Source organism: Rhyacophila brunnea, unplaced genomic scaffold (genome assembly GCF_057557595.1).
Source record: "Rhyacophila brunnea isolate RB1 unplaced genomic scaffold, BYU_Rbru_1.0 scaffold_8, whole genome shotgun sequence".
NCBI lineage: Eukaryota > Metazoa > Arthropoda > Insecta > Trichoptera > Rhyacophilidae > Rhyacophila > Rhyacophila brunnea.
This window is the reverse complement of record NW_028233350.1, coordinates 43,384,627-43,409,787: the sequence shown is the minus strand read 5'-3', so window position 1 is coordinate 43,409,787 and position 25,161 is coordinate 43,384,627. Positions and strand designations below refer to the sequence as shown.

General features: G+C 31.3%; 1 protein-coding gene across 1 annotated transcript; it reads right to left on the bottom strand.

Annotated features, from left to right (window-relative positions):
• Positions 1-158: 158 nt before the first annotated feature.
• LOC147064275 (cytochrome P450 6k1-like) lies at positions 159-20,742 on the bottom strand. The gene is made up of 9 exons (XM_085958531.1): positions 20,489-20,742; positions 13,686-13,850; positions 13,462-13,598; positions 12,658-12,788; positions 10,269-10,506; positions 9,377-9,598; positions 7,700-7,818; positions 6,300-6,423; positions 159-351 (listed from the first exon to the last, which is right to left on the bottom strand). The coding sequence occupies exons 1-9, from the start codon at positions 20,671-20,673 to the stop codon at positions 185-187; spliced, it is 1,488 nt and encodes a 495-aa protein (XP_085814657.1). The 5' UTR covers positions 20,674-20,742; the 3' UTR covers positions 159-184.
• Positions 20,743-25,161: the final 4,419 nt, after the last annotated feature.

Here is a 25,161-nt window from a genome sequence, read left to right as displayed (position 1 = left end):
CCCCTTTTAAATTCTCTATCTATATTTTTTTGTGGTAAAAGGCTACATATTTGTAGGTGGAAGATTGTAAGGTGTCATAAAACATTTTTTTTTACATTTTCTACTTTTGAAAAGTGTATCTATGTCTATCATATAATTTATATATAAAAATATTTCACTATTACAAATAAGTAAATGAAATTAATTAATTGATTGCTACGACATCTAATAATACATCGTCCATCGGTGTGGTTCCAAATCTTTTCGGACTCATTTTGATTGTGTGTGGTGTCTTGTCGTTGAGTGTGAACCTGAAGTTTCTCAAACTGCTAATCAACATGACACGAAGCATCAGCTGTGCAAATCTCATCCCTGAAAATATACAGAAAATTAATTTATATAATATCATGTATCGCACCTTGAATCAATGTTAAAATTAATTAAATTTATTGAAACACGTGGGTTAACTAGAATCTAAGTATTGCTTTGATTATTTCCCATTGCTGTTTAGTTTTTAATCAAAATTTTGAAAATAATTACATCATGATAATTTATTGTATACTAGCTGAAGTACCCGGCTTCGCACAGGGTCGCTTCGTGGTTATATTTATCTTAGATATTTGAAAAATAATATGAGGTAATTATTTTTTTAATATTAAAATATCTGTGTAATACAATATGGCAATATGAAAATAATTCTAATATGAGTAAAGGTCAAACATAAGAACACTAAATTAAAATCGAATCCAAAATATGAAAACGTTATTAATGTTATTAATATTTAGAAAAAAAAAAAAAAATTGGATGGAACAAACAAACAACAAACTTTGTATTTTATATAATATTAATTTAGAAACCTTCGCAGGTGTGCGCACAACAACTGACAAAAGTTTCATCGCAATCGGATGAATGGTATAGGAACGCAGACGAATAGTAGAAGAAGATGATTTTCTAATTCAGAAATCTTCGTGGGCATGCGCATGACAACTCACCAAAGTTTCATTGCAATCGGATTAATGGTATAGGAACGCATACGAATAGAAGAAGAAGAAGATGGTTGTACTAATTCAGAAACCTTTGCGGGCGTGCGCACAATAACTGGTCAAAATTTCATCACAATCGGACGAATGGCATAAGAACGCATACAAATAGAAGAAAAAAAAGATGATTGTACTAATTCAGAAACTTTTGCGGGCAAGGGCACAACATTTGATCAAAATGTCATTGCAATCGGATGAATGGTATAGGAACGCATACGAATAGAAGTAGAAGATGATTTTCTAATTCAGAAATCTTCGTGGGCATGCGCACGATAACTCACCAAAGTTTCATTGCAATCGGATGAATGGTATAGGAACGCATACGAATAGAAGAAGAAGAAGATGGTTGTACTAATTCAGAAACCTTCGCGGGCTTGCGCACAACAACTGGTCAAAATTTCATCGCAATTGGATGAATGGTATAAGAACGCATACGAATAGAAGAAGATAGAATAGAAGAAGAAGATGGTTGTACTAATTCAGAAACCTTCGCGGGTGTTGGCACAATTACTGACAAAAATTTTATTGCAATCGGATGAATGGAATAGAAACGCATACGAATAGAAGAATATAGAATAGAAGAAGAAGAAGATAGTTGTACTAATTCAAAAACCATTGCGGGTGTTACCACAACAACTGACGAAGGTTTCATCGCAATCGGATGAATGGTATAGGAACCATACGAATAAAAGAAAATAGAATGAAGAAGAAGAAGAAGATGATGATTTTTCTAATTCAGAAACCTTCATGGGTGTGCATACAACCACTTACCAAAATTTCAACGCAATCGGATGAATGGTATAGGAACGCATACGGGACAGACACACAGACATACAGACAGACAGACATTCATTTTTATATATTAGTATAGCCTATACTCTTCGCGCAAGTGCAAGCAATAAGTTTACAAAGTTTTATCGCAATCGGATGAACGGTATGGCTGCGCATTCAATACGAACAAACAAACACACAAACACACAAACACACAAATATTAATTTTTATATATTAGATGGTCAACAGAAAAAAATGGTCTCATTAGTGACATTTATAATATTATGTTTTACTAGTTATTTTGTGATTTTGAAATTTTGACGCTTGAATAATATAATTTTAACTGCTCGTTATCTTATATACTAAATTAATATTACATTGTTTATATAATTCGTCCATGTTATAAATATATTTTGCTGGTTTCTTAAAATAATGCAGACCATTTTTGACTTCATTAATCATTAATTAGATGCGGAAATAATAGGTACTATTATTAGACATCTTGGGTAGTGGTAAAACAATGATATTTAGATAAGTTAGCTATCAATTTTATCTAATATTTTTTCAGTAATTTTACATGAGCCACGTTCTAAATTGTAGATACTACTAATAATTAACAAGAATATTTAGATATTATATCGTACCTAGTTAAAGAAATTTTTATTACGAAAAAACACCATAAACAGGTTAACTGTATATGACCATTCAATTAAGACTCATTTAATCATACAAGCTTTGTCAATACTACATTGTATAATACGAATCCGTACACAATCATTAAGTATTTGTAATAAGAAACAAATCTTTTTAAAGCATTTAATGTATAGGTACAATATAATTTGACTTAGTCATGGAACGACAGTAAATGACATTTGTTTTTCGATTTCCATATTGCATGATATCAAAAATGCAAGTCATACTTTTCCATTGATCTCGCATTGCACGAATATTCATTCATATATTTATCATTAAACGACATAATTATATTACAATATTATGCGTACAAAATAATTTTCATATTTTCCATTTTCACATAAGTACTTAAGCACGTAAGCAAAAAAGTAATTATAGTATCTATTAATTTTTCCGTGCACCATGACAACCTATTTATAAGACATAGGTTACTATAAACATATAGATTCTATCACAACAACCATGATGAAAAGTGTGATGAATTGCTCTGCAGAATTTACAAATAATAACTTAATTATTACTCATCTTTGAAACCATGACATGAATGTTTATTTTTGTATTACACTATATTATATTAATAATGTGTGACGAATTTGCCAATAGCTATAATTCTACAATACAAGTACGTTTCCATTGCCACTATGATTAGGGATTGCAATACCGGTATTTAAAAACCGGTATTCCAGTATTTATCAATACCGAAATACTGGTTTTAAAAATCCAAAATACCGGAATTTTCGGTATTAACCCATAGCTTACGGGCCGCACAACATTGTGTTTTTGCTAATTACTTTTCAAATGCAAATTAACACGTTAATTACGCCTGTAAGCATTGTGTTAAGAAAGCACACTCATTTACGTTTTTGAAAATGAATTATAAGTTATGTGCTGCTAAAATGCAAATATATTTAGTGAATCCAACAGAGGTGAAAAAATAATAAAACAAATTTCATCAAATATATTTATATAAGTAATTGCCGCGATCAATTATCATAATATTATTTTGAAATAGAAAACATCCGTGACATTATTATATAATTATTGTTGACTGTACAAGCGTTGAATTTAAGAAGCTTTCCCTGCAGCCAGCACTTATTTGCACCTAATGAACTTTTGAGGGCTTTAGTTAAAATTATCAATGCATTCAAATTATTTGTAAAAAATCACTAGTTCTACAATTATGATCAATACATATTTTTAAATGTCAACATAATAAATGTAGGTTTGTGCTATAAAATAATGTTTTAAAAAGATTTTAATAGCTATATTTATTGATAAGCACCTACTTCTGTTTTTTTATGTTTAAGAAATACCGGTATTAATACCGTTATTCAATAATAAATACCGAAAAACCGGTATTGACATTTTCATCCGGTATTGCAATCCCTAACTATGATCGTAGATTGAGTTTCATACAACGAATTATTAAAATTAAATAATCTACGAGTAATTGAAGATTTTTTTCATGAGCAACACACAATCAATGAGAATTTATTTAGTGAATAAATTTTCTTCGTCGTAAAATACCTAGTTATTTTTATAAAAACAAATAAATATAATATTATTATGTACATTAACTATTTTTCCTATTGGAATGGTGACACTATGGGAAAGATCTGCATAATACAAAAAAAAATCTTAAAACTAATATAATATGTATATTTCTGTACGGAGGTAGTAGTACCAAATCAATTAAATAAAACAAATATTCTAATAATAATTTTAAATAGTTATCAGTTACATCCCGTACGAGTAGGCAGGTCATGTGTTGCATAGGGGTGATATATTATAAAGCACTTATACAAATATTACAACTTTTGATAGCAGTGTTGATTTTCCAATAAGCAGACGATGCTGGCGCTTCGTTGTAAAATGTCGACACCTTTGTTTAAAAAATAATCCAATCATAAAAAATCCTGACAATATTGTATAACATACCCATTGTAATACATATTATAATGGCGATTTATCGCACAGGCATAATTTTTACATGGGTTCCTCCAAGCCTCCACGTACCTAAAACCACCACTATTTAAGAGTAGGTTTCATGGAAATGGTTTGTATGTAAATATAAAGATTTTGGTGGATTTTTCTGATAAGATAACTTAGAGTAAATAATTTAATAACATAAGTAGGTACCTACCTAACAAATTTCCAGACAATTTTGGAACTTGAAATTAAATGAGACTGAATTCTAGGTATGAATAAACCAGCTCTCACGTCTAAACTCGCCCGTCTGCCGCACATCCATATATCAAACCTTTCAAGAACGTCGATCCGGTATTGCATACGAAGACCGCGCACGTTTACCTAGCGACAGTCACACGTAACCTTCAAAACGTATAGATATTTGGATGCGGCGATCGGCGAGCTGGTATTCCAATTCGTAGGTGTATGCGTCCTGGCGTCTTCAACTCGCAGTCCGAGTACCTAACAGTAGCGAAGGGTGGAGGTAGGCTTTTAAGATCCGCCATAAATAGTGCACATTAAACTTTGTTAGTCATAAGTATTTGATTTTTTGAACTAAGACTACAATTTATAGATGGTATTGGTTAGTTTTTAAAAATCAATTAACGTCTGCCTAAACCAAACCATAATAGTTTTGATATACTTTGGGCGATACGACAAAATTGTGCACACTCATACTTTTCATACTTATTTGTTTTCGTTAGATAGAATACATATTACACACATTCTTGGTTATTTTTGTTAATTCATTAAGCCCTGCCTAAACCAAACTATAAATGATAAAAAAAATTAATAAAATACCCAAAGTTGTGTATGATTATTGCATAATTTTAGATATTTTATAGATAGGCGAGTATTTTACAACGCTTTTATTAGCTCGTATTCTTGTTTGTCCGGTGGTTGTTTGTCCATTACAAATCTTGCAATCGATTTGTAACTAACTTCCCGACTAGCTAGACATTTGAAACTTTTAGAATATATCAGAATACGATGCCAATGCATTCTTTTAATACTTTTAGCCATATTTAAGCAGTATTGAAGTTAATTCTGATTTGTATGGAAAGTAATTTCAGAAAAATCCCTAAAAAGTAAAAGACTATTATTGGTTCCTAAGCGGGTGGTCCTAGCAACTAAATTTTTAATATATAGGTGCGCTACTATGGAAATCAAAATGAAATGTCAAAATGACATTTCAGTATTCTTTATATGTTTGTTTGTTTTATTTACTTCATATCAAGTGCAAGTTTGAGCATATTGAGCATAATAATTCAACAGAAAATTTAAAAACGTTGTATATAAAAAGTTCTTGTAATTATTTGACTATTATCTATATGGCTTGGTTTCGCAGTGCTTAATTGAATTTTAAAAACTAACCAACACCGTCTGTAAATTGTAGTTTTATTTCAATGAAAACAAATACGTATGACTGAAAAAGTTGATTGTCCACTATTTATGGCTGATCTTAACAGCCCACCTCCACCCTTCGCCACTGGTACCTAATCATAGTTCAATGCGCTGTATTGAGTTTTTTTAGTTTTAACATCTAACAGCAAATCAGATATTTGTATAGTACATTATTCACTCAAATTAATCTAGTTGGGTTTTCCAAATTACCGATGCGCAATCATTGGTAAATATTTTTAACTTAATACAACAACTCATGTTTGAACAAAATATAATCTTTACGTTAATTACATACTATTATTCTCAAAACATCTCATTCTGATTGTGTGTTTTTTTGATGGGTACATATTTAGTGAGTTTATATTCTTACGTTGACATCTTACAATAATGCTGACAAATAAAATATATTAAAATGAATATATTGGTGGTATTGTGGTACTTACCCAAACACGTTCTTGGTCCCGCACTAAATGGGAAATAGGGGACCTCAGTAATATTAATGTCATCAAATCTCTCAGGAATAATTTCTTCTGGATTTGAATAATATTTTTCATCATTTTGCAAGCCCTATAATAATTTAATAAAAAAAGTGTGAGTAAATTTATATTTTCTCATCCAATATGGAACACAATAATGTACGTAGGTACACGTCGGGTGTAGCTTAAATATTATTTAAAAAGCTTTGGTTGTTAGTCCCAAACACAGATCATAATAATTGACAAACCTCCATTTCAATTGTATTTTTCTTGTTATTTAAAAAATATCATTAAAAACGTTTTTTTAATCATTTAACCGATCTTAAGATCATATTGGCGTCCACAAAATGGAGGTTTTATTAACAAATTTTTGTTTTACGAGAAAACGGATGTTGGCCACTTGCTCAACTTATTATATCTATATTTTGAGTCCAAACGCATTTAAAAATAAGTTTATTTATTTTGTCAGACCCGGGATTCGAATCCATGACTCAACAATTTACCACAGACGATATACTTAATTTATTCTCTTAAAAAATAATTTCAGGATTCGTTTACCATTTAATTGGATACTTAATGGTGTCTGCATTATTCAGGAATGAAAAAATCAAATAACCAAACTATTCAACATTTTAATCAAGCGTTATTTAAGGGAATAGGACAACTGGGCGCCAGGACAATTGGGCGCCGCACTGTCGAATGAAATAAATAGATGTTCGTTACGATTTTATAAAGAAAGTAGGCGAGGAATTTTAATCAGTTTCTATGTAGGTACTACTTAGTAGTTTTAATTCATTTTGCTCTTAACATAATGTTTTTATTGCGGATTTTTATGCCTGATCCTCTATATAAAAATACAATAACTCTCTTCTCGTTGGAACTTAATCATATCCACAATTAAATCATTATTTACGTGTGTATATTTAAATTCTCATCAAAGTATTAATAATATAATAATTTAAATATAAATAATAATATTAAATATATATTTTAAAAGTATGTGCCTATAATTCACGAGCGTCTATTTATTTTCTAATTTCGCTACTGTTCGGTTATACGGAATACAGCGGAAAACACATTTTGAAAATAGCCGATAAACTGGATTATTTGTTAGGATAACCTAACCAAACCTAACCTAACCTAACTTAAACCAACCTAACCAACCTAAACTAACCCAAACTAACAAATAATCCAGTATATCGGGTATTTTCAAAATGTGTTTTTCGCTGTATTCCGTATAACCGAACAGTACCTTAATTTCATACGATTGAGTAGCGCCCAGTAGTCCCGGCGCCGAATCGTCCTAGACCTGTTATTATAATGCACATCTGCTAATATCCAGTAAAAAAAAATTCTATATATCTTACCAGCATGGGTATCATGAGTTTCGTTCCTTTCAGAATCATCTGGTTTGTCCCAGGAATTAAATAATCCCTGGAACATACGCGGTCAATAAACGGAAATGGCGGATGTTTTCTCAAACACTCTGGAAACAAATAAAATTACTCATTATGTTTTAGAATAAATTCATACTATAATCAGTAAAGACCGGATTATATGCATTTGCGTGTAGCCCATTCTCATCGGTAATTGCATATTTTACCTAAAATCTAGTGACGATGCATATTTTCGCTATATTTTATATTTCGAGGCCATCAAAGGTGTAGTAAATGATTTCAATAGTGCAGAGGCTATGGCAGTTTGTCATTCCTAGGAGGCATTTAACGATTTTAATATTTTTAAAAACATAGCTGTGATTATCACTCATTTTGCCCACATACCTGCGAGTTTTAAAAAACTTGAAAATCAAGGTTTGGCGTTGACTGAATGAATAAAATCCGCCAAATGAACTCCGCATTGCCAGAGGTATTCCCGCGTAAACTTACAAAAAACTTAAAAAACATTTTGTGCAATAACCCAGGCTTTGAACCTTTGTATCAAATTGATAGTTTTATTAATGGGACGAGTGACCTTTTGCCAGAAACAATAAGTGCTAACATAGCACCCAAATTCAAATACTGCCCAGTTACCTCAGTGGATGTGGAACGGTCCTTTTTCACTTATAAAAATATTGAGTGGTCGAAGACACAATCTTACTACCGAACATCTGGAACAGTACCTGATTGTTAACGTTTACAAGAGTAACAAAATGATAATTGTTAATTATTGATAATTAATTAATTAATTACTAATTGTATGCTGATTTTGAAATAAAAAAAACTAAGGCGCCAGGAACATACATTCGGGCGTGCGGGGCGCTCGCTCATATTCAATGTGAATCATCGAAAATACAATGTGATCAAATATGGCAGAGCACACTGGTTTTGACGAAGCGCTGTGCCCGCCCGTCCCGTGATTCATTGATTTTTTATGAGAGGCGCTGAAAATAATAAGCTTCTCGTGCCTCTTATTACATAGGTGAAGGGTAATGCGCGGGTGGGAGGAGTGTCATTTCAGTTGAATTTATGCTTCACGGGCCTACTTCGCAGTGATCGCCCCGATCCGACGCTTTTGGTGGGCTTTATGCCTAAAAATTACTATTTTTTATTATTTAATGTTGCATATTATTTTGAAACTTTTCATGCATATTTCAAGCTTTTTATGTTGCATATAACCTGGTCTCTAATAATCAGTGTAGAATGTAGTTCTTACAACGGAAAAACACATTTTTTCTATTGGTTATAATATATTTTCTCAGAAGTGTTTCTCAAAATTATGTATGTAGAAAAACACATATATCATTATTTCTAAATTCAGTATAAATTATACCATAATATTTATAATATTTTCCTCGTGTGTTCTAGGCTTCCTCCAGAACTCTCGTCAATTTGGCCACCTGCTGCCAATTTGAGACTTTCTCGGTAAAATGTACTGTATATATTTGACCATAACCATAAGGCCGATTCACAAATGACAGATAATTATTTTAGTCGAACATGATTTTCATAGATAAGTACTCTACCAGAAAGGTAATTTGTACAAATTAAAAAAACCTTGTAATCATTTGATGAACAATGCTTATAATTCAGATTACTTATCTTTACCTGTAATAAACTTGTTCATGTAAGACAATTGGTTAGTGATCTCATAATCGAATACTCCGTTATGGTTCTCGAAGGCTTCGTTGATTTCTTCTCGGAGCTTATCCTGAATTTCGGGATTCTTTGCAATCTCGTACATGCAAAAGGTGATGGCGCTTGCAGCAGTCTCAAATCCAGCAGTAAAGAACATAAACAATTGACCGGCGAGGTTTTCATCGTCAGGCACTGCAAATTTTAAAAAAATAATAATTTTGTATGACAGGCACTAAAAATGAAATATACTTAGTGTTACCATCGTAGTAATACACCGGGAAGATATTGTGTAACTATGGCCCCTACATCCTGAAACGGGCCCCCTACCTATCGCTAAGGTTAAATGCAATCTGACGCTCTTCAGTGGCGTTTTCCAAATAGTGTTCGAGGTAAATAAAATTCATTGTGTTTTTTAGCGATTTTTTTAACACATAGAATTATAGAGTTGTTGAGTATCAACACACATCAACCAAAAATTGCATCACACAACCATATATTTTAAAAAGGTGGCCATGCGTGTAACCGATGTATTATTGTGTAATCGCCATTAATTGACAAAAAATCAGAAGTCAAAAAGATGAGTCAAAAATGTCAAATTTAATTCTACTTATTTTTACATCATACAAATAAGTTGGGATTGTATTTAGCTATTTAGAATAATTTTCCACTTTTTGTCAATCGGCCTGATGGCTTCGGTCATGTCTTCTCGACTTATCAATTTTTAATTTTTCTAGTTTATCTGTATTTTATACAAATGTTTTTATTCTAATCGCATTTAGTCAAATTTCCATGTTGATCAAACGTTAGTAAATAATGTAATTACTATCATAATAATAAAAGACAAGAGATTATTTATTCTCACCTATCATTTCTCCGTTATTTCCTTCCCAAGGTCCCTTAACACGCAGCTCCATGAGCGCGTCAATATAATCACCACGTGGAGGATGACCAGCTTTGAGTGCCAAAGCTTTACGCAGAGCGTCTCTCATCAGGTCGTAGGTCCACTTGGGGAATAAACCTATGCCTGTAGCCATCATGAACTCTGGTTTTAAGAAACATATGTTGACCCGCATTCCTTGAATTATATTTTCAGCAAATAGCTGAAATAAAATAGAAAATTAGTAGTGTCAATGCCGGAAGGTGGCGAGTCCATTAAACAAGAACTTGGCTGGAGAACATTTCATAATTTACAGACCAATGACAAACAACAGGCAATTTACAATATTCAGGTAGATTATTTTAACATGTGACATCAGGTGAGCGACAAGTGATGATATCTTGTCGTCAATAATTAGGCTGATCTCAATACCAGAATATCGCCTTATATCGTTCGAGGTTTTAGCTTTTCCGGTTTTTTTATTGTTCTTACAATAATATAGATTATTGCAATATCGAAAATATTGTCATTGTAAAATTATAGATTGGTACTATTACATTTGTGAATTCTAAATTGATACATTTTTGTCGAATAATGACATCAGACAATTTTGTTCTTTACGTTACCAAGGTTACCGAGTATTAATGAAATATAAAATTAAGTAACTACTAAGTACATAAACCTCAAATGTTTATATCTCGTGAATCAAACCACAAATTCATCTATGTTTTCTTGCGTTGCCTTGCATTTCAGCCAAGAAATTTTCAGCAAAAATTCAACGCTCTATAAAACTTGCCGTTTTATAGTAGGTATGAACATATAGATAGATAATACTAGGGATTGCAATACTGGTATTTCAAAACCGGTATTCCAGTATTTTTCGATACCGAAATAACGGTTTTAAAAATCAGACAATACCTATATATTCGGTATTGAAAGTAGAAACAAAATATATTAATTAACATAAATTACTTAACAGGACTGAATATTTTTGTAAGGTAACGCGATGTCTAGTTTACTTCCGTGGCCGTTCATCGTCATTGGTGACCAGCAATGATACGTTCTATAAAATATTAATATTTTAAAGATATTTATATATATATATATATTGGTAGATACTACTGTTTTACATATATTTCACGTATTACATATATTATACGTAATATGTTTTCACATATTTCACGAATACCGGTATTAATATTTTTATTCGGCATTGCAATCCCTACAGAATACCACTGTATTGACAGAAAATTAATTTGATTATTTCTTTACTATATATGTTTTAGGATTATTATAATTTATAATAAGTGTACTAAAAGAGTATTGAAGACATAAACAATTCATTTCATGAGTTATGAATTATGATGATATTTTTTATTATCATAGGAATAAAATAACGAAGCAATTATCCCTCATAATTAATAATAAAATTGTACTTCTATTCCGCATTTATCATAGAAGCTAGTTGAAAAAATGAATAGAAAATATTGTTTCCTATAATTGATTTAAACGACTATATTTAATATTCTTATAAATTATGCTGTACTAACTTCAAACATAAATACACTTTTTACGACATCAACACGTGTATTAAACTTTATCAACAGCGCATGCCCATCTGATGGTATTATTATGAATTTATTAATTACATGACATCATTATTAACTTGTATTATATAGTATTATATTATATATATTGGTAGTATTTACACGTGTGTCCTCGATAATAATCTTAAAAATTGGAAGCATTCATTGTTTGTTCTCAGCGGCTGCATAACTACCCTGCCATAGTAATACCAATTGTGAGGGCTATAACTTGTTTAACCAAATCGTTTCGGATATTGATATATTCCACCTATGCGAGGACGTATGAATTCTTAAAATACGGTCTACTCAGCTCATTCTGCGTACTTATTTATACTGTTTTTCTGAAACTGCTTTTATTTTTTCATGTCATGCTGTGAACGGCTTGGATTTTTAATTTGTACAATTCACCGTTTGTAACTAAATTTTAATTTGAAATAAATAAAAATCGAAGACAGCCGATCATCCTATGTAATTCTTTAGACTTGTTACACTATTTCATACACTTTGACCTACATATTATGGCTTGCATACCTAATTAAAAACGTCCAATATAATCATTTATTTCTAAAATTTAATTATGTTTACTTAAATCTTATCTCAGCAATGCATGTCATACTTCGCTCATCGTAAATAAATGTTGCTATCGCAATCAACAACTTTATAACCGGAAGTAATCCTACGTATTGTTTGATAATTTGTTAAATAATAATATTCCGACTATAATACTAATAAATTAAATATATAATACGTTACTATGTTTACGACGCATATAATAATGTATTACTCACTGCGTTTCCTAAGTGTTTTAATGAATCGTTTTCCGGGTCAGAGATTGCGGTACCGTCAAATCCAAAAACTGCATCAGATATGACGTCACTGGTGATACACGATGACAGGCTCTTGATTTCAATCGATGAACCTTTATAAATTAAAAATAATGAAAAATTATTTCATGTAGTGATACCTATTCTCCCTAGCACTCCTTAAAAAGGACGGGAGAAGACCAAGTGGCTATAATCTCAATGGTGGAAGCCCAACTATAATATATTAGATACATTTTTTAGATATACGGGATCAGTGACATCCCGTCTCTATGGCCAAATTGGTATCTACTAATACCAAATATCAGAATGCCTAGCACATATGCGCACGTGATTGGCTTGACACGAGAATTCAAGAGAGTGAAAAGTAAGCATGCCTTGTAGAAAGGCAGTCGGAAAATAATCATTTGACGAATTATCGAAAGGAAGATCTTAAAATAAAGACGTCGAATAAATTTCTTCTGGACACGTTCTAAAATAAACTCAAACCCTCTTAAGGCCACCAGATAATCGACCCATATTCAAGAATGCTACGCACTTATGAGACGTAGAGTGTACGTAAGACATTTGGATTCTTGAATGGTTTGGATTGTCGCATGATGAATTCTAGAAGCTTACTCGCACGTAGAGCCGTACGAGTTATATGCGAGTGAAAAGATAATAAAGAATCAAAAATTATCCCAAGATCTTTCACCTCAAATTGACGCTTTAATGTACTTTTTGACGCATATTATAATATTCTATTATTTATTTAGTATTATGCCTTCTTACTTTCTCCAATTTTCTTCTGCAATTTCTTAGATACTCCAACGATTGCATCAAAAATAACCTTTTGCTTCTTCGCAGTAAAAATCGGCGATAATTTGGCCCTTGTATTTTTCCATTCTTTTCCGTGGATTGCAAAAAGGCTAAAACACATAAAAAATAAATAATTTAATTAAATTTATATAGAAACATCAATCGCAATGAACGGGTATTTATCGTTTATAATTTACCTTATTGCGCCCAGGTAATCCGTCTTTTTGGATATTTTAAATATACGATTATTGAAATAGTCATAATCCTGTTTCAGAATTCGGCTCGCCAGATCGAAATCTCTTACCACTAGGCATGGGGCATCAGCCAGAAATATTCCGACGTATGGATGATCTGTATATGTCCTGAAAAAAATATATTATAATATAATATGCATTATAACAATATAATAAACTACTAGCATGTCGGTGATCGAAATCAATTCAAAAAATATTAATCTTCAACTGAGGTAATAGTATTGGCATTGGGAGAAACTGATCCAAGTGATTAAAAAAAGAACTAAATTAGTATTAAATTTAACTTCGGGTGCCTCAGGGAACTCTGAAATACCTAGCGGGTGGTACCAGGCAACCGATCTCGAGTGCGGGAGAATATGGGATAAACTTAAACACGTGTAAAGAGTACGTCATACGTCGAATACTGACAACTGTTCTCGGTTTATACATTGACGCCCATTTAATATTGGTGTATTGAAGGTTGCAACACACACTATTTCACGTCCATAATGCGTGGTTCATTTTCGTAGCACACTCACGAATTCAAATACCTGCGTCAAAATGTGGTATATTGGAATATAATATTGCCTATCGGAATTATATTTATTAATCTGTTCTGTGGTCTTCATACTGCCCCATTGCAGGATGTGACGGTTGAAGATGCTATGTATCGTGCGGTTGACCTATTGGATACCATGATTAAGTTTGATCGATTGTTTTAATTTTATTTTATTTTTGTGGATCTTCTAAATAATTTACAATAATATAATTCATTTCATATTTATTACAACGTTTTTCTTAGCTTGTATTCTTATTTTTCCGGTGGTTCTTTGTCCGGTACAAATCTTGCAATCGATTTTTAACTAACTTCCCGACTAGCTAGACATTTGAAACTTTTAGAATATATCAGAACACGATACCAATGCATTTTTTTAATACTTTTAGCCATCTTTAAGTAGAATTGAATTCATTTTCAAATAATTCTGTTTTCTATGAAAAGTTATTTCGACACCATTATCGGTTGCTAGGGAACAACTAAATTATTAACATATCACTAAGGAAATCAATGACATGTCAAGTACAAAAAAAAATTGATCGTTTAAGCTAGTCAAGTCAAGTTTATATAGTTCAACAGAATTTAAAAACGTTGTATATAAAAAGTTCTTTTTATCTTGTAATTATTTTTGTTTATCTTGTAATTATTTGAATTTTTCCACTTGCTTGCGAATCTATTTGCTCTGTTTTTCTCCATTATATTACTGTTACATATTTCTTCTCATTATATAAGCGTAAGGGGTATTTTTGTATAAATGTTTCTTTCTAACCATGCAACCAATAAATATAACGATTCGAAATTCAAATCGCATTATTTTGATATCCACTCATTTTATACAAGAAAAAAAATAAAAAATAAAAAACGAACGTCCCATTTTCTGTCATTTGCATACAATCTATGTTTATATGATAATTTATTCTCATAAAGTGCCAATTTCTAAAACATATTTTTATTTATTGCTTGCTACGAATTTTAAAACCTATCGAAACATTTCCCTGATAATTCTTGAAATGTTATACTCTGTTGACTTATATTATATATTTTTTATATTCAGTTTTTTTGGCCATCATAGATCTAAGAATTACTTTTTAACAAAATTTCGTGTGAGGTGGGCAAGCTATACGTTTAAATATTATTTACATATTACTCCACTTTTAGGTACATACTATTAAAACAAACAAAAATACATTTCCACTATACCAATTTCAGAATAAGGTGATATAAGAATGTAATGTCTGTAAGTCTGATTCTTTGACTGTCGGTATATTATATTTTATATTTGAATAGAAAATATTAGGTAAGCATTTTAAATACCTACATGATTGTGTTATTTAAGATTTCTACAGGTCACTACGATTTCTTCTTCTAGTACCATCCCCTATCAGAGATCGTTCGCCATCAAGGTGAACTTCGCTCTATTATCTTGCTAACCGGAATGGTTTTCTTCGGATGACGAATTGGGGAATGCTGTACTGCGGTTCAGATACTCTAAAGTTCTGATTTTGGTACTATGCTGAACTCCTCAGTTCTTTCCCATTGGTTTGAGAACGTTAACATTTTTACCCTGTCATCAAATTGAATATTGAGTGTATGTTTAAGCCTCAACTTTCTATAACGTATCTAGGTTTGCGTCCATACTGTATTAATGTCATAGAAACAGAATTGGAGAACATAACAGTTAACCATACACAGTGTCAGGTGAACATTAAAGTCTTGATTGCTAATGAGTAATCTCATTTTGAGAAAAGCATCCCTTGCTATCAGATTTCTTGTTTTTATTTCATGAAACTTGTTCAATTTCTCAATGACCCGTATTCTTAAATATTGATATTAGTATTTTTTTTAAACAGTTAATAGTTTCGTTTTATTGGGGCTATTTTTTAAGCATACAAGTTTCTAACATCGTTAACCTTCTACTATTCAGTATACTTATACGGTTTAAGACATCAGCGATCAGCACTATGTCATCAGCATACCATATATCAGTGGAGGCGAACCTATGGTACGCGTGCCACCAGTGGCACGCGTTTGAAGAGAAAAAAATACCTATATTAATAATAATAAATGAAAGATCGCATTGTATAAAAAATATCAGGCAAATACTCTTCAAGAATATGCATTGCGTTTAATGTAAATATATAATTGCTTATGTAGGTCATCAGGCTTTATGCGTCACATAAATCATTATTATCACACTAACCTCATCAGGCGGCGGGGGATGCCGCGCCGCGAACCTCCAATTTTGATCGATTTACAATGCTTGAGACCACTCTAGCAAGAGAATGACTCTTCTGATCTGAGCAATTCTGGTGTCAATTTGTGCGTAAATGACCAAAGTAATTTATACATCAACAGAAAATTTCATTTCTACCAACAAAAGTTGAAATGATAACAATCAAAATTGGTGGACCGAAATGTATGGCGTAATTGAATAAAAGCGATAAAGCTATATGTGTGTAGTGGTATCTAGAACATTATCATTTTTTTATATAGATTTCTTAAAAACTATTTTTTCCCCATGAAAAACTGCTCGGCACGTCAGACAGTTGAAAAATAATATTTGAGAAATATAGGCACCATTAATTAAACCTGCCGATTCACTTTGTAATGTTTCTTTAAAAATATCTTCAAAGTACAGATTAATGACAGTATGTATATAAATTTGTATTATTATACCCCTGTCGTAAACCGGACGAATTTCCGATTTACCCAATTCAATAAATAACATTTTATATTATGGACATAATATATTGCCGGAATCAAGACATTGTTTACATATTATGTTATGGTCAATATTATTAACCCAATTAATTAAATGTTCTTCATTTACTTGACATCATCCATATATATTATTATATTGATAGTTACCACGACTTCAACAATATTTACTTTAATAACATTATTATTATCCATAACAAACTCCTTTATAAATATGCCGATGTTTTAAGTATTGATAATATTAACTATGTTAGAAAATGAATTAGTTATTTTAACTATTGAAAAAAAGGTTACAAACTAGGTAGATATTTTGCGATAAAATATTATTTCAATAAAGTTATCTATAAGTTTATATTTTTATAGAGCTTCACTTGGGCATATTTTTTTATTTATTTAGCTTTTTGAAATCCATGTTATTTGGTAAAAGGTCGTGGCAATACCATGGTCAAACGATGATTTTATACTCGTTTTCTTTAGATCTTGCGATGGTATTCATGGTGAAGAGCTCATATACTTTGGCCGTGGATTCAAACAAGAACGAAACGGAGTTATACATTGCACTAATAGAATGTATAACAGGGGTAGTCAACCTCTTTATACCTACCACTCACTTTTGAATCTCTGTTAGTAGTCAAATTTTCTAACCGCCCACCGGTTTCACAGTAATGCTGATTTATAAAGTAGATAAAGCAGAGTTACAGCAAGTAAAAGCATTTATAATAATAATTACTTACCAAATACTTTATGTCAGACTTTCGCTATGTTTGGCAGAATAAATCTTTATAAAACAACTTACTGTAGTTAAATCTATCTTTTTATTTATACTTTGCATACATAGAAGCATGAAGTCTTGAAAGATAAACGTAAAGCCGTCTTCAAACAAATTTGTTTTTTTCAGCAGATTCTCAACGCAAGGACTGGACAAATCAATAGCGTAGGCGGCAGTATTAGATCAGTGCTGCCATCACTGACTTTCCAACATACCATCGGACCACTCAACCATGAAGTCTGATGGAATTACATTAAATTAATTAAATTATTACCTAATGAGATCCCTGATGCTGATGCTGCGAAACAAATGTTTTTAAAACCCCCGCCGCCCACCATTGAAGCTGAAACGCCCACTAGTGGGCGGTAGGGACCAGGTTGACTACCCCTTATATATAACAATACAAAGTAAATAAAGAGTTTAGGCTGTGTATAGTTAAATCTTCACATATTCGCCAAGCATCTTCGCAATCTAAGAATCGTTTTTTTCGTTTCAGATTTCATGCTCATCAAATCCACCTGTTGTCGATGGCCTCTCACTCCTTCGCACTTGCATAATGAATTTAGTGAATCGGACAAGTTAATTATTTACCATACCACTTTTGATATGTTTTTTCTTGATTTCATGTTTAAGTTATTTGTAAATTATTCTTAACTTGACATTTACCTACGGTTTATATTTATTTATTGTTTAACATATGTCGGAAATTGAACCATGATGTTTAATGGATTTATTTATTATGGAAGGTAATGGTTTTGATCTTGAAAATTGATAAAAATAATTTATAACAACTCTGTCTAGCTAAATCATCAATTACTGATAACACTGGATATTTATTATTTAATTTGACGTGTTTGATAATATGCAATTCATTATCTTATTTATTGGTACGCTAACTAATATAATGGTTCATACAATTATTTGCATGCGTTTTTCAGGTTACGAAACATATCAGAGCGGACCGGAGCCGCTCGTAGTAAAATTTGGAATTGCATTCCGGTTCGTGGAATATTAAGAAAATAATATTATATATCATAAAACCCTATTTTTACAAACAATAATGAGCGTTTGTGTTATTTTCTACAGAGACTTTTAGAAGATTAATTTATGTTATATAACAATAATTGCCATACAATATGTGCATAACAGAGCGTTTTGTACATTTTTAATATTCTAGTCCACTTTGCAGCGCTGTAGCGCGCTAATATATAAAAAAATATTTCAGACAAAACTTGTAGACAATCATGTTTTCTACAAAATGGATAATAACAGTGACGTTCCGTGGGGGTAGGTAGATGAGCGTCGCTTGGGGGCGGCAGTTACACAAAGGGATGCAAATCGAGGAGAATCATTAGGTATATATAGAAATAACTATATAAACTTAGTAATAACGGAATTACCTTTCCATTAAAAAAATCAGCTCACTGGTTGGAAACAAAATGTATTAATTAGGTACTATAAAAGATGTCTAGTTTACTTCCGTTGTCTTTGGATGCCACGTTCTTGGTGAACAACAATGACACGTGCATACCTAATTTAAAATGTATCCAAATATATTTACCAGTCACTAGTGAGTTTTGGAAGTTGGCAAGTGTATTTTTAAATGTACCTACCTGAAACTGTAGACTCACAATATAGTCAATTGAATCAGAGATGGCATTTAAATTAGATTTAGTGGTATATATCTTGTTAGTTATGTATCCATACAACACATTTCTTAGATATTGGAGACATGAAAGGATGATAAAAAGTACTTTATAAAAAATGTGGCGGCATTTTGGCACTGCCTAGGGGCGGCATTTTGTCTAGGGACGTCACTGGATAATAATTAGGTATTTTTATCATTTTACCTACTGGTGAAGAGATGTTGTGAAAAAAAACCGTTTTTGTGTGCCATTTTTCCAAGATGGCGGCGTTATCAGGCGTGCACTAAGGTCGAAAATTTGAATTTTTTTATAGGACCACAATCTATCAAACATATCCTAAAATCAAAACAACCGTAACTTTTGCATGGTAAAACACTCCTACTACTGGCCTAATAAGGATATCAAAATATCTTTAAATGTACATAACGATAAATTATTTGAAAAAAAAAATCTTCAAGATTATCAACAAATCGCTTATTTTTGTCAAAAGGTTTATATAACCACCATTTATTTTAATTCCATAAATTTCTTAGTAAAAATATTTTCGTGTTGAAAGAAATATATATATCTAAGTAATTCAATTATGATGGTAAGTATATCAAACATTTGTTAATCTTAGAATTTAGATGTTGAGTATGTGAGTTTTCTTTTAAATTATTTTTTCTTGTTGTAAATAATCAGAAGTTTCTTGTATTAATGACAATTAATTGCCTTATAATTCGAGATTATTTATTGAATTTCTCATAACTTGCATTATTGAAATTAAAAATCTAAATATGTTTAAGTATACTAATGTTTTCTGAAAGGTTTGGTAGTTTATTAAATTTGATTTAATTTTGAACAGAGAATTTTATTTTAATAAATAACTAGGTAAGTATGCCTATTATTATATATATCCTGATTATTATTAAACTGTATTAAATACGCAAAACATCTTGTATTTTATTTTAATAAAATTAATAGTGGAAAAATAATTGTGACACAACTTTGTGGAAAATACAATTAAATAAATGTATACATAATAAGCATAAAAATAATAGGATTGACCAAACACCAAAAAATATTCAATATTACTCACGTATAAATATTCTTGAGAAATTCTCCAATGGACATTTTTTGTCCGAAGATCGGTCCCAGGTTTCCAATAAACGGTGTAGGTTTCACATAGAAAATTCCTCGATCTTTCCAATAATTAAAATTCCTCGTAGCATACAGATAAGCCGCCACCAAGCAAGATATAACCAAAATAAAAAAGACTATCATTTTGGTTTGTTTTAACAATTAAGATCAAAAACTAAGACTTCTTATCACGGCTGATACCTTTTTAAGACTGTTCTTTACCTACTATCTAAAATTGTCCACTGCATTTTCTCGAACACATAAATCTACGTTTTATGTACGCACCTATCTAATAACTAGACCTCGTAATATGTAAGTAGATAATTAAGTAATTACTATCTTACGTAATAGGTATTCTCATAGTCATAATTAAGTGGAATGAAGTACATATGCCAATAATGTATCATCTAATAAATTTCTATTTATGTTTACAATGTCAATTGTATTAATTATTTGTTTAATTAAATAAAACACAATTGTATAGTACTTCTTCCATTTTTTTAATTAAATTTTTGACCGGTTTCGTCCTCGAGGAGAAAATTTAATTAAAAAATTGAAATAAGTATCTATTATAAAATTGTGTTTTATTTAATTCAACAAATAATTAATCAAATAATTTAATGCAGTTCCACCATGAATTGACAGTTGTCTGTCTTTTATAAGCTGGCGTGCTGGTTTCCCCCCCCCCCCCCCCGGTTCAGCATCTATCTCGTTCCCTCCCATTGAAAACTTGCAACAGTTGAACGCGATAGCACAATGCTTTCCGTGTGACGTGTACGCCAGTTTATAGAATACAGACTCTAACACTATAAAAAAAATGTCAATTGTGTTTATTATAGTGATAACTATACTGAATGAAAATATCATTACAGGTATTTATTGACTACCGGAATTCGTTAAATACATACAAAAAAACAGAAGTATCTATCAATGAATATAGCTATAAAAATCTCTTTAAAATATTGATATTAAAAAAATATTATATAAGATAACAAAAGTATCTGTATCGAAGGGTGGGATAGGAGCACCATAAATAATGCACATTAAACATTGTTAGTCATACATATGTGTTTTTATTGAATTAAGACTATAATTTTTCGACTATTATATATTATGGCTTGGTTTTCGCAGGGTTTAATTAACTAACCAACACCATCTGTAAATTGTAGTCTTATTTCAATGAAAACAAATACGTATGACTGAAAAATAAACAAATACGCATGACTGACAAATTTAAGGTGCACTATTTATGGCGTATCTTAACAGCCCACCTCCACCCTTCACCACTGCTAAGTTTAGTACCCACCCTTGAAAAATCTTGATATTTAAAAAATATTATTATAGAACTGCTAATAGAAAATATTCGTTTACCTATTAAATATCTAAACCTATGTCATTAAACCATAATTACGCTATATTAAATATTTTATTGATAGAAGAATATTATTTATCGATCATGGTTTGGTTTAGACAAAGCTTAATAAAAAAAAAATTAAACTATTCAACACCATTACGCATTGTGTAATCTTAATTCAACGAAAACAAAGAAGTACGACCGAAAAGGTGTGCACTATTTTGTTATAACATATTTAAATTATTATGGTTTGGCTTAGACAGGGTCTAATTGAATTTTTAAGACTAACCAGAACCATATCCAAATTGTATTCTTAGTTCAATGAAAAGGGGAGGACATGCTCAGCGTAGGTCAAAATTTAACTTGTATTGCATTTTCAAAGCATGATCCTGGACATTCCTTAAACGTTTTAGATAATCTATGTATATAATTTTGAAGCCTTATTACCCTTTATATTTATTTTAAACATTTGATGACCGCATAAAGTATTTTTATTACATAAAATATTATTTTTTCAAACCTCTCGCTCTAATGTTTTAGAATATAGTCATATTTCAGTACATGCATGTGCAGTGGTGTTAAGATTTTTTACGTTTATTAATTTTTAAACGCATTTATAAAACCATTAGTATAATTTATGTTGACATTATTATAGTGAAATATTTACGATAAAAAATTATATTGATAATCTCAAATCCTGCTGTGAAGAACATGAACAGCTGCCCGGCCAACATTCGCTGATATCGCTGGTACCTTTTTTTATATATCCTGGATATCAAATTTTCTTGAGAAATTCGATTGTTTTTTATTATTATTCCGTTCCGGTTACGGTCGGCAGCATAACCTAGTGACAATTTCTCGGAATTCTCATTGATGATTTCTCGAGAAATGAGAATTTTCAAAATTTCGAAAAAAAATATTTCTAGAGATTCGAGATCGGTCTTTTCTGATTATTCCATGATCCTTGAGAATTGTCGAGACGAGATTTCTCGATCACGACTATATGAATTTAGTAATATTCAATGATTATTGCTTTTCAAAAAAATACTGCATTATTAGTAATAGATATTTTAACAGAATGTCCATATCTCGCTATCGATACTTCATTCTATACAATACTGATACCAAGTAGCTATACTTTTTCTTGACGACTCTACCCTCAACCACACCCACATCGCACCTCGCAACTAAACCGCGACAAGTCCAGATTTTCGTGTTTTGAGTTAATTACTACGTTTCATTGCATATCGTTCATAGTATATTTACCGAAAATTTCATATCTCTAAGTCATCAAATTCAAGTCAAAACTTCATTCAATATCTAAACATATTTCAAAAACACAGTACAAAAATGCAAAAGGTAAAAACTTAAAGCTCTGTTTGACGTTTTTTGGATTGTGGCAGTTTAGTTGCGATGGTGCGACATATCTGTAACACAGCATCCCAGTACTCTGATATATCTGCCAAACTATAAAAGTCACATTGTAACTAAATTTATGATTTTATAGATCGATAGTACTTACATATGTCCCACGATGGCCGAGCGGCAACGGTCCGGCTTACAATGTCATGGGACCCAGATTTAAATTACGAAACCTTTCAGATATTTTATTTTGACTGCGTCCATATTTTCATTTTTTGATAATTTAAAAAAAAAAAGCAATGCAGTCTGGTGTGGAATACGTAAATAAGCAAAAATGTAAAGATAATATATTTCCGTACGTATACGTTTTTATTATAGTTGGATTCATAACTATTGTTATTAACTCTTTTTTCTCTACTATATTCGTTATTAAATATCGGCGATGATTTTAAACATCTCTTCCTCGTTTCACTCTGGCTTAGTCAGTATAGCGGGCCGTCTCTGTGTAAATACGATGCAGTAGGCAACATTCCCTCTAAATCATGGGTGGCCAACCCGCGGCCCACAGGGTGTCAACTTGTGGCCTGTGGAGCAGTGAGAAAATAAAAAAATATCAAATGCTGCCGCTAGATGTGCTAATTTCGCAAATTGAGATTCGATATTAGCACAAGATTTTAAAAAGCACCGTGTGCTTTTTGCTGCATTTGCAACGCCATTCTCCGTAGACTTGAATTTATTACCGGGAAATTTACAAATAGAACATTGTGAAATATGTTGCGATGAACAGTTAAAAGAGAAATTTCATCAGGTTTGTTTGGAAGAGTTTTAGAAAACATATTTGGACAAGGAGAAATATCCTGCACTTTATAAACATGTTCTAACGATGACTTCGCTATTTGGAAACACTTACACGTTTGAACAGCTTTTTAGTCGGATTAATCATATCAAATCCCGAGTGAGAACATGAATCACTGATGTGCATTTGGAAAACGTGTAGGAACAACCTCACTCAATATCGATATTGATGCACTTAGTTCTGCCACACAAAATCAAACTTCTCACTAAAATTTATTATTTTTGTATTATTTTGTTTATTTTTTATTATTTAAAAAAAGTCTAATCTAATAAATATGTTTGATTCGCTTTTTTATTTTAATAATATATATATATATATATATATATGTATATATATATGTATAATATATATTTCTTTTTTGTTTTGTTTAATAAAAAATCGGTTGTGCAGCCCGGTAGGAAATCTCATTTTTTGAATCTGGCCCGGCTGCTGAAAAGGTTGGCCACCCATGCTCTAAATATTGTATTGCATAATATGTGGATCACAACTTTTGAACAAAAAATGTTTAAATATACAGTACTCCCATATTATCAAATTGTGTTAACCTGTGTGTCCCTGATAACTATCTTAGAAATCTGGGAAATTAGATGTTTGTTCTTTTAAGCAAGGTGCAGAACTAACCTGCAATTGGTAATGCCAATTGCGAAGGCAATAACTTTTTCCAAACACTTCGCTACGGATATTGATATCGGCTACGGCTTTCGAGGGTAGTTTATTATATTCATGTATTGGTGTATATTATAATTGTTATAATAATGTAGCCGTCTAAACTGTCAAAACTGTCTATCTCGCTTTAAAAGTGAACATAGCCAAGAGAGTGGCTGTTAAAACATAGAACTTTTTGTCAGTGCACACGGTTAACTTATTGTAACAAGTAACCTCTCAATACATAAATATGATAAACTACCCTCGATAGCCGCCGATAGTAGCCTTGTGTATAGAATAGATGCACTGTAATGATTATTAAATGTTAAAAGTATGAATAGGTACAATAAAGGTGTAAAAAATAATAAAAATGAACAATTTCTAATGTCTCATAAATAATTAAAGACAGTGTTAT